The 12092-nt window shown below is 40.2% G+C and overlaps 1 protein-coding gene across 1 annotated transcript in view; it reads left to right on the top strand.

The window, feature by feature from the left end:
- The first annotated feature begins 1357 nt into the window (after positions 1 to 1357).
- Positions 1358 to 12092, top strand: part of SLCO4C1 (solute carrier organic anion transporter family member 4C1) — a 109150-nt gene continuing 98415 nt past the window's right edge. The window contains exons 1-2 of the mRNA XM_009648640.2: positions 1358 to 1612; positions 2934 to 3078. Coding sequence (XP_009646935.1) covers positions 1358 to 1612; positions 2934 to 3078 — 400 coding nt within the window. The remainder of the gene's footprint in view (positions 1613 to 2933; positions 3079 to 12092) is intronic.

Genomic DNA, 12092 nt, shown 5'->3' with positions numbered 1-12092 from the left:
ATGCTTTTGTTTAATATTTACTTAGTACTTTAGGTTTATTACTGAGTATTTGAATACTAACTAACTGAGCAGTGTAAAGAAGATAAGGCATTTCCCCCCCATTTTTACCATGTTCTACAGAATCTGGTAAAGCCTTTCTCTAAGACTAAAAAAGATATCCAACTGTGGGTATAGATAATCTGCCAAACTCACCATAGTATTGCACCTTTATTGAACTATCAGTCAATAAGACCCTGAATTTTAGGAGAGTGAACTTTCAATTGTTCAAGGAATTAGTGGAGGGGATCCCCTGGGAAATTGCCCTCAGGGGTACAGGAGCAGAACATAGCTAGCACCTGATGTTTTCCTCAGAGCACAAGAGTTTTCGATTCCCATGTGTAAGAAATCAGGCAAGGAAGGCAGTAGACCAGCATGGCTGACTGAGGGCCTCCTTGTCAAAGTAAAGTGTAAGAAGGAAATGCATGGGCAGTGGAACCTGGGACATACATCCTGGGAAGAATGCAGGGACAGTGCACAGATGTGTACAGGTGGGATCAGGAAAGATATTTGTCAGGAAATGTGAAGGATGATAAGAAGGGCTACTATAGGCACACTGGTCAGAAAGGAAAATTAAAAAAATAATGTACCTCCCTGAAAAACAAGACAGGAGAAAAGTGACAACTGACATGGAGAAGGCTGAGTTACTTAATTTTTCTTTGTCTCATTTATTCACTGGCAATTATTTTTCCTACATCTTTCAAGTCCCTGAAGATCAAGGCGAGGACTGAGTGAACAAATTCCTGCCCATCTTAAGAGACCAGGTTCAAGACCACCTGAGGAACCTGAACATATACAAGTCTATGAGACTCAACAAAATGAATCCCAGGGTCCTGAGGAAATTGGCAGACATAGTTGCTACACCACCATCCATCATATTTGAAAAAGTCATCGCAGCCAGGTGAAGTCCCCAGTGACTAGAGAAAAGGGAATATCACATACATTTTTAAAAAGGGTAAAAAGGAGGAGCCAGGGAGCTCTTGACCAATCAGCCTCACCTCAGTGCCCAGTAAGATAAGGAATAGGTCCTTCTGGAAGTGATGATGAAGCATGTGGAAGACAGGGAGGTGATTAGAGACAGCCAACATGGCTTCACCAAGGGCAATCATGCCAGACTAATCCAGTGGCCTTCTGTGATGGAGTGACTGCATCAGTGGACAAGGAAAGAGCTACTGATATATCTACCTGGAATTCTCTAAGGCCCTTGATATGGTCCCCCACAACATTCTTACTTCTTAATTGGAGAGACACACATTTGATCAATGGACAGTTAGATGGATAAGAAATTTTCTGGATGGCCACATCCAAAGTCTTATAGTCAATGGCTCAATGTCCAAGTGGAAACCAAGTGAGTCATGTCCCTCAAGAGTCTGTACTGGGACCAGTGCTGTTTAATATTTTCATCAACAACATAGACAGTGAGATTGAAGTTCCCCTCAGCAAGTTTGCAGCTGACAGTAAGCCGAGTGGTGTGTTTGACATGCCTGAGGGACAGGATGCCATCCAGCGGGACCCTGATGGGCTTGAGGAGTGGGTCCCTGTGAACCTTATGAAGTCCAACAAGGCCAAGTGCAAGGTCCTGCACCTGGGTCAGGGCAATCCCCAATATCAGTACAGACAGGGGGAGGAATGGACTGAGAGCAGTCCTGCAGAGAAGGACTTGGGGATCCTGGTGGATGAAAAATTGGATGTGAGCTGGCAGTGTGTGCTTGCAGCCCAAAAAGTCAATTGTATCCTGGGCTTCATAAAAGGAAGCATGGCCAGCAGGTCGAGGGAGGTGATTCTCCCCCTCTACTCCATTCTCATGAGACCCCACCTGGAGTACTGCATCCAACTCTGTGGTCCCCAGTTCAAGACAGACATGGACCTGTTGTAGTGGGTCCAAGAGGAGGGCGACAAAAAATGGTCCGAGGGCTGGAACACCTCTCCTACAAAGAAAGGCTAAGAGAGCTGGTGGTGTTCAACCTGGAGAAGAGAATGCTCCAGGGACACCTTCTCGCAGCCATTCAATATATAAAGGGAGCTTATCAGAAAGACAGAGAAAGACCTTTTTCCAGGGCCTGTAGTGACAGGACAAGGGACAACTGTTAGTTAAACTGAGAGTCAATTTAGATGGGATGTAAAGAAGAAATTTTTTTTATTTTTATGATGAGCATGGTGAGACACTGGAACAGATTGCCCAGAGAAGTTGTGGATGCCCCATCACTGGAAGTGTTCAAGGTCAAGTTGGACATGTCTTTAAGCAACCCGATCCAGCAAAAGATGTCCTTGCCTATGGCAGGGGGGTTGGACTAGATGATCCTTAGGTTGGAGGGTCCCTTCCAACTCAAACTATTCTGTGATTCTATGATTCAATTATTTTAAGACTTCATTAACTTGTTTTCCTTATTCCTCATTAACCCAGATTTTTTTTGCCCCTTAGAAAGCAAAAGTCACTAGAATGATGTCAGAAAGCAGAGATCTCAAACTATCCTCCTTTACCAGAATGAAGGAGTCAGGATGAAATGTTTGAGGATGATGTGCAAGTTGCTATTTCTTGAAAAAAGAGCAACCAGTTCAGACATCCACTTTCACTCTGATGTCTAACCAAGGAGCTCATCCATTGCTTGTCATCTCTAAAAAAAGATATCTAACCATTTTTTTCAGACAGCTTTACTCCATCCTCTCTAAACAGATCCTTAGAAATGCATTTAGTCCTTAGAACAGGAACACATCTTTCCCTTTCTTTTAATGTATTTACTCATTTTCTGTTTCACTTCTTCTATACCTAATTGATATTTGCTTGCCAGAAGATTCCTTCTGGACACACCTCCAACCGGATTAAGAAAACAGCAGGAGAAAGTGTTGAGATCTGGCAGATGACCTTTAGCTTAATGATTGGGTATTTCTTTGCAAAGGTCATTGTCCCTCAAGTGAACAATGATCACCTGCAGAGAATGATAGCAAGCCATTGTGTGAATTTGAAATGTGTCAGGGATGTGACTCCACAGCATGCCACCAAAACCAATTTTTTCCTGTCTCACATGCAGAAAGCTGAGCAAGGTATGTGAGCCTACTTGAGATTCCCTCATGCATGATCTTATTTTTGTGGCCAGTGAACCCAGGTTTCCAGAAACTGAATCCTTTCTCTTGGTGCAACAGAGCAGATAACAACATACGAGACTGAATTCTTACCTCGTTATATGATTCTTCTGAAATAATTGAACACAGGATTGCTATAGCCAACTAAGTGGTTTTTAATCCATTTTAATTTCTAACATTGTGGCAGATGTAACCATTCATGTTATGTACCTGGAGCCCTCCAAATGTAAACAAAAAGGCTTAACTCCATTCTGCAGTCCACTTTAACTCTAAGGTAAACTTAAACCTGATTATAAATTGCCTGTTTCCATGGGGAAACCCTGGACTAAATATTAGCAAAAATGCAGTCAGTGCTTTTAATGCCTGTCATGGTCAAAGGTGCAGGATAGTTTTTCAACCACAATCAAAGTGAGGTTTTTGGTTTGTTTTGGTTTTTTGGTTGTTTTTTTTTTTTCTAATGATATGAAATCAAGATACCTATCCTTTGTGAGATAGCTATCCTTGTCTTGTAGATTTCAATATTTTCCCTTCTGTTTTTTCTAGTCTTCTTGGAAATAATGATGTTTCCTTTTTGTAAGATTTGTTATCAACCTACCTTCCTTATAGTTTATAAACCAAGAAATGATATCCAATTCATTTGTTAGCTGATGAAAGATCTGCTGTATTGCATGAGAATTTTTACATGCCAATGACAACTTGAACATCTATCCAAACATAACTACCATTAGCACTTGCCATTACTACTAAGTGCCACATTACTTCTATTACTTGAATTTCCTTTGGCATTTGGTGCAAAATCCTAAACATGAATGAACAATGCAAATGTGGGAATGTTTCAGCAGTGCTTTTATATGGAAATATTCTATGCATTCAGAGCAGAAGTTGGTATAAATGCTTGTACTAAATTCCTCAGTCTCTGTGACAAAATGGTATTTGCTTGCATTCGAACAAAACCACATCTTCAGTGAGCCTAATGCAGCAGAGATTTAAAGACTTCCATCATGGCAGCTACTTATTATGGATGTAAAGTTCAAGCAGGAGCCATAGTTGTGCAAGTGTAGGTAGACTGCTGATGACAGGCTATAATTGCCTGAGCCATTGGAACAACTAATAGCAATTCTCGTAGCTCTGGTTTTTTTTCGAAGGTCAGTCAGAAATACTTGTCACAGTCTTATAAAATCTCTTCTATGTCATGAACTGTTTTAGGAGGAACCTAGATGCTTCCTCTGCAGCCAGCCAAGTCAGTTTTGCTGATTGTATAGTGTTTCTTCTGAGGTATTGGAAGGTGTGCTGAGGGATGGGTCTGGACTTCTCTGGATGTAGGAGGTACAATGATACTTGCGCAGACCCCCCAGCAAAACATTGGAGGAGACAGAGCAAGACTAATAGTCCTGAGTGCAAAGTCAGTGAAACAAGCGAGTTGATCAGTAAGAGAGTTATGTGTGCTTAAGCAGATCTTTTGGATCTTACGGAAGCAAGTGAGGGGAAGAAGAAAATACTTGTGGATGAAAACTGCTGTTATACATTTTTCTTGCATTCAGGAGCCGATAGTTAAGGAGAGATTCAGTGAAACTCCTAAGTAGCGTCAGTGTCTTCTGATCAAAGTATGGTATGGCTGAAGCTTCTCTGTGTTCAGGTGACGCTGTAGTAATAATCTCCAGGTAGGAAGTCCCTTGGAAAGTAGTCTTACCACTGAACATGGCAACAGCACCCCGGCATGTATGTTTGATAGAAAGTTGTGTCATGATCCTTTAATTGAAGGGGAAAAAAAGAAAAAAAAGAAAAAGATACACTATCCTTTTGAGAAGATTGCCATATCTGTATCCTTAAGTGTAAAGGTGGGCCTCCATATGAGCCTCCAGCCCTGATTCTGGCACATCAACCTTGGAGAACTGAAAGGTTCAAGATGACTGCCGTTCTGTCCTCCTTTCCTTGTATTTCCTACAAGTTAAATTTAGAGGATTTCCTGCTCAGCATGTAGATATTTCAGGTCACCTTTTCACTATAGATTTTTTAGGACACCTATCTCTTTCCCACATTATATATGGAGCCCAGGAGGCTAACCCTAATCCTTAGTTTTTAATTCTGCTAAGTGCTGCACTTAACTGCTAGGTCTTGTCCTAAAACTGTAAAATATTTCATTCGTACAAGTTATTTTCAGCCAGCCTTCCCTTACTTGAACTTTCCTTCATACCACAGATATAATCACAGTTTTAGGAAAGAAAATATTGGTTCTATTAAACCACAGTTTCTAAAGGTGGACCTCTTGTTTGGGATGGCAGAGTGACAAAACACTAACACAGTCCGTCTCTTTGTGAACTTTATACTGTAGATCATAAAATGAAGTAGCTACATTTCCATTAAACTCTATTAACAGCAGGGGTAGGGTTGCGTAATTCAGACAACCTACCATTAAACTCTTCATTTTAACCATAGGGGAGAGGGCAGAGGGAAATACAGCGTAGAAGGTTATTCTATTCATAAATGTGATTAGTGTGGCTACCAGTATGGTGTTTGTGTAAGAAATAGAAGTGTTACAAGAGAGGTGTGGCCCATAGTATGCAATATGTAGTCTTCACTGAATAAGAAAGCAAATACTCATTTTCTGAAGCAGCATTACTATTGGTAAAATTGCTAATTAATTTCTCAAAAAAACCCAACCCAAACAAGCAAAACCAGATGAAACACTGTAAGAACGGAGAAGTCCTTTAACATTTCGGCAGATACCCTGAAATTATATATGAAGTCTTCTAAGTGGTCCCTAATGAGTGCCTACTTATTTTTTCACTAGAGTTCTGGAAGAGCAAATCTCCTGAAGAACTTGTGTCTGGGTTTTCTGTTTTATTGCAATGTATTTTCCTTAAGGTGAAATAAGTGGTTCTGTTCACACATTGCAAAGTTTTGAAGTAAGCCTGGTCTCATTCCCTGAATACACACAAGCATTGCACTTGACATATTAGGAATCCGGACTTATTTCTGCCCACAAGCTTTCCTTGGTAAAGACTCTTAAAATAGAGGAAGAGTTTGTGAAAATGTAGCTGCTTTCAACACTATGAATGCAAATGAGAGGCCATGATTTTGCAGATAACCATCCAGTTACTTCCATGTCTTTGGCTCCTAGACTATACTAATGCTGTCAGTGCCAGATTCTATTTATTTTTGGTAAAAAAAATTGTTGTTATTTGCTTTTATGAAATTAAAAGTTGTTAAAAATGTGTCTTATTTCAATGGCATTGTTGTTCCTTGGAAGTTCCTTGGAACACTGTAAGCATTATCTTGTTGAAGAGAAGTGGAATGTCTCATATTTGTTCATGTCCCATAGCCAGGTCCTTTCATGAAAATAATTTGAAAAATCATTAATAGACCAATGAATGTGCAGGATAAATGACCAGGTTTTACTAAAGCTTGGAAGGAGCTGAAGGGTGGCTGAGACTAGCTCAGACTTCTATTAGGGGGTTATCCACAGGGTCAACTACGCTTGGCTGAAACATCACTGAGACAAAGTGATTCACTATTACAGGCTTTGGATTGAACTTGTAAGGTAACCAACATATCTAAAATACGTATGCCCCCCCTCACTCAGTTTTTGCTATGTCACCACAGGTATAACCATACTGGAGAATTTAATTCCAGAATCCTATTCCAAAATTATAGGTGAATTTGTGGGGTTATACTGCTGTGCTATATTGAATTTAAACTATCATTTTTACTTTCTCTGGAAATCAGACGGACAGATTTCTTTAAGCATCTCTCTGATATCATGGGATGAAAACAGTCAGCAAAAAGAAAATCTGTCAGGTTCCAAATGCATTTTTAAACCATATTCTTCCCATATCTTTTGGTGTTTGTAACTGAAGTATTGAGCAGAGAGCCCTGATGTTATGTACATCCTACAGACACACCTGTCAATACAGCCTTTTTGACACAAAGTAGTACAAAGATAACAAAATTGTTAACAGGAACAGTAATTCCTCAGTAAAATTTTAATGTCTTGGTTGTGAAAACTTTATTCATGTAGAATCGTAGAGTGAAAGAGAGCCCAGAAAGCCATTACGCTGCCTCAGAGCAGGATCACTATGCCTAAAATGAATACTTTTTAATTTAAATACTTCTGAAGATTACAACCAGTATAGTTACATAAGTAAATAGTGTTCAAACACCATGCTTTCATGCTCTGACTTTGTCAAAAATTTACAACTGATAAAGGGAACTGTAGTGATTTAGGATAATCTTCACCAGATAAAAACTGGCATAACTCCACTGATATTAATAGATGTACATCACAATCTACCAGAGGATGATTTGACCTGATATAGACAAAGAAAGAAAAACAAATATGAAATTTGAATACTCACAGGCAGCAGTTGGCAGAGGCCCAGACAAATAAAAATATAATTTTCAGTTCATTATATTGTCTTCTCTTCACTGAAGGGAAAAAATGAAACATGTAACTATTCCTTGAATAAATATGTGTACCCCAAATGGAGCGGAACATTGGCATCGAGATTACTTGCTGGGGAGCCTTGTGCTACATCCCAAGGTTCCTCTGTGATCACCTAGGCTGGAGATCTCTCTCCAGTGCCGTGGTACCCAATGGTAGATCTTATGTCAAGACAAGGGTAATGCATGGAAGCTGTGCACAAAGCTAAGCTTCTAGATCAAAAATCAGGGAGAAATTCCAGGTTGCTTAATGTGTGGATTGCTGTAGAAACATAGAGCCATGAAAATTTAGGATTATTTAAAAAGCTGAATTAAGTTTTCAAATTGCTAGCAAAATGTCATAAAAAGATAAAATTCTCAAAATCACACGATTTTTTAAGAGAAAAAAGAGAGTTCTGCCATAATCTTTGTCAGCAGAGAAAAATGAACCTTTGGGAGATATTTTATAACTGCTTATTATTTTCCAAGGTGTTTTCTTTTTGAATATAATTTTTCTATCTGTTCTTTCTGTTACCTTCAGCCTTAGACTTGAGGCCTCACTCTGAGACAATGTAGGCAATATATAGGAGAATTTCAAGCATCTTCATCTGCTAGTTAAAACTTTATTTATTCATTTATTTTTATTTATAAGAGGAGAAACTGAGTGAAACAGATTTTGTCATTCTGTCAGGCTGTGGGTGTAGCGTACCTGGACTTTAGTAAAGCCTTTGACACTGTTTTCCACACCTTTCTCCTCGAGAAACTGAGTGCTCGTAGCTTGGATGGGTGTAATCTTCACTGGGTAAAGAACTGGCTGGATGGCCAGACCCAGACAGTTGTGGCGAATGGAGTTAAATCCAGCAGGTGGCCAGTCACCAGTGGCGTTCCCCAGGGCTCAGTGTTGGGGCCCGTTCTTTTTAATATCTATCAATGATCTGGATGAGGGGATTGAGTGCGCTTTCAGTAAGTTTGCAGATGACACCAAGCTGGGCAGGAGTGTTGATCTCCTTGAGGGTAGGAAGGCTCTGCAGAGGTATCTGAACAGGTTGGATCTATTGTCCGAGGCCAAGTGTATGAGGTACATCAAGGCCAAGTGCCAGGTCCTACACTTGTGTCACAACAACCCCATGCAATGCTACAGGCTTGGGTTAGACAAGCTAGAAAGCTGTCTGTCAGAAAAGGACCTGGGGGTGTTCGTTGACAGGCAGCTGAATATGAGATGGCAGTGTGCCCAGGTCACCAAGGTGGCCAACAGCGCACTGGCTTGTATCAGAAATAGTATGGCCAGCAGGACTAGGGAACTGATTGATCGCCTGTACTCAGCACTTTTGAGGCAGCACCTTAAATACTGTGTTCAGTTTTGGACCTCTCACGATAAGAAGGACATTGAGGTGCTGGAGTGTGTCCAGAGAAGGGCAATGAAGCTGGTGAGGGATCTGGAGCACAAGCCTTATGAGAAGTGGCTGAGGGAACTGGGGTTATTTAGGCTGGAGAAGAGGAGGCTGAGAGGAGACCTTATCGATCTCTACTACCTGAAAGGAGGTTGTAGTGAGGTGGGTGTCAGTCTCTTTGCCTAAGTAACAACTGATAGGACAAGAGGACATGGCCTCAAGTTGCACCAGAGGAGGTTTAGACTGGATATTAAGAAACATTTCTTCACTGAAAAGGTTGTCCAGCACTGGAAGGTTAATGGTTGGACTCGATGATCTGAAAGGTCTTTTCCAACCAAATGATTCTGTGATTCTATGAAAAGAGGAAAAACTTTTCCTGGGGCAAAGAAATGAGCTACAGCAAAACTGCACCTCCCTTCTACCTGGACTGAGGCTTCTTCCAAAGGCCCTGAAGTTTGGCCCTATTAGCTAAAGTATGAAAGCAACATAAGTGATAAAGATCACTGCACAAAGACTGACCACCGTTTCCATTTCTGTTTGCATGGCTAGAAATTATTATCTACTGTTCAATATGCATACTTATATATATATTTGGGAGGCTGAATTTTCTAGAAAAGAAGAGAGTCAAAAAAAAGACTGTAATACAAATTTATTAATCATTCCATTAACATTTTGGCTGACAATATACCAACAGTCAATGTTAAAACATGTTCAATTTATTTCATTTGTTTTGATTTTTTTTTTACATCTCAGGCTAGAAGCATACTGCTGTGTCCTATATTGGTGTAGAACTGCAGTGTCAGAGCCTGAACATTATATGTACTACTATATATAGATATACTTACCTTTTTTTTCACTCATAGGAGGTAGCAGATGAGGCACTAAGACAGCCCTTTGCACATTTTTGACCTTGGTTGAGGTTTTGATGTACTGAAAATCACATACCATGTTTCTAAAAGCAGGTTATCTGAATTTCTTTACTAATGAGCCAGAGGACAAGGATCCTGTGTTTCCCTCTGATGCCTGATACACAGTGGGCTTCTGCTCCTAATCCAAGTGTAAGGGTGACAGTTACAACACATGGCCTCCCATTCAGCAGCGGGCATATCTCTGTAATTAAATCGTCTGAATTGTGCAACCACTAGTAGTGATTTTTCCTTAATGAAAAATCTTTTTTCCAAGTAAGGTTCTACTGGAAGTACAGTAGTCATACTTATTCACATGGACAAAACACAGAATGGTGTTCTTCCTTCATAACATGATGCAGAACAGTGGGGCATGTTTGAAGATCTGTAAAATAACTTAATGTCACAGCTGTCTATCCACTGTACTCAAAATACATGACATCTCTCTGAACTTCATAAACTGAATCATAACCAGTGTTTTGGAGTGGTCTAATATGTGTCTACAGGCTAAGAAAAAGAAAATGCAACTTAGAAAATATTTTCCTTCGTAACTGACTCTTCATCACATTTAATGCTAAAATGCATTACTAATTTTGGAGAATATTTGGAAAAATCATAGATTTTAGTATCCCCATAAAAGGCCTATTTTCATATTGGTACTAGCATTAGTGCTTGTACAAATCCTCCTTCTTCTTCTGCAGTTAAAACTGGGGGAAGTGGGTTACCTGTCTTACAAAGTGTACCAGGTTTTCCAGGGAAAGTTGATAGGAAAGCTATATTCTGTAGCTACCTCTGAATGCTTGCAGCTTGTTTCAGGTTGTGGTTAGTCATACTGCCTCAAATCAACAGAATTTTGCCACAGCTGTTTTAACCAGTGATATATTTTATAGCTTAGGTATTATAATAGCACACAATTACCAGCTCAGGAGAATGTAGCAGGTCAGGAACAACACTACTGGTGTTGGTCTGTCTTGCAGACATGCGTGCTGCAGATTTTCTGTTGATGTTAAGGCAGAAGAGAATATGAGGATGCATTTAAAATTGGCACTGGCATAGTAATGTGATTCTTGATGCTTTGGAAATCTGTATCGCAACTTAACAAACATTCTGTTAACACTGATTTAAAGGGCAATGTATTCTCAACTTTAATGGTACAATCACAAGGTTATTTGCCTTGGAATATATAAATACCCAGCAGATTTACTCATTTAGGATTTTGGTTCATTTAACAGATTAGGCAGTAGTTCAGTAATTGTATTACATATTCTACTACATGAGGCTTCTACTTATATAAAATTTTAATTGTTTTTATTTCATATTTGTTTAAGAGACTTTTGTAGTGAGAACATAACTTCAATAATCTAGAAAAATGTCTTGTGCAACAAACATTTAAGTAATTATTTCTCTGCTATATTGCTGGCATGCTTATGCATGAAAAGTGACTGCACATCATAAAAATCCCTGATACCCTCTCAATCTCTGTGACTGAGAGCTAAATTCAACCTTGTGATTGAACCTACCCTGTGTAGACTGATGCTGAAGAGCAAATTAATTGCTCGCTTCATCAGTCAAACAGATTTTCTCTTGGGGGGGCGTAGCCAATGATGGCAACCAAGCCAGAGCTAGTGGCCAAAATGAGAAAGTGTGCCCCCAGGAGCATTGCAAATTTCTCTCCACTGAGCAATCAGACATCTTTCTTCCTTTTGGAAACTGTCAGTGAGACTCATACTGGTACATTGCTTCCAGGGATCAGGCTTAGGCACATGCTGCTATGAACAAAGCACAGATTGTTCAAAAGGGAAGAAAGGAGGGGAAGTAAAGGACACAAAGCATGAAGAATAGTAACACAGAAGTGAAGTTTTGATAAAAGGAATGGGAAATAGGTAGGAGTGCTTATGGCATAGGGATGAAATGAGGAATACAGTGTCAGCTGGCAGTCATGGCATGAGTTTATTCTCAAGGTTGTGGAGCTCGTGCTGTTTTGTTTTTCTCCGCTCCCTGCACATAAATGTGTGAAGCTGTCATGCAGTGTCTCTGGAGTGACTAGACTGCAGTGCAGTGATGTGTCACCCCAAGAGGAGGCTAAGGAAAAGATTGTATCACTGATGTCCGATGGGGAGATGTGACCCGGATGGTGAGCCTGCCCAGCCACTGGGGACAGGGACAAGGCCCCTCTCTGACCTCTGCAGGGCGCTGCGCTGCCTGGGTCATACCCTGGGGATTCTGACTTGCAGCACTACTTCCAGGAGGGGAGAGCAAT

Source organism: Egretta garzetta, unplaced genomic scaffold (genome assembly GCF_000687185.1).
Source record: "Egretta garzetta isolate BGI_Z169 unplaced genomic scaffold, ASM68718v1 scaffold271, whole genome shotgun sequence".
NCBI lineage: Eukaryota > Metazoa > Chordata > Aves > Pelecaniformes > Ardeidae > Egretta > Egretta garzetta.
This window is presented reverse-complemented; position numbering and strand designations above follow the sequence as displayed.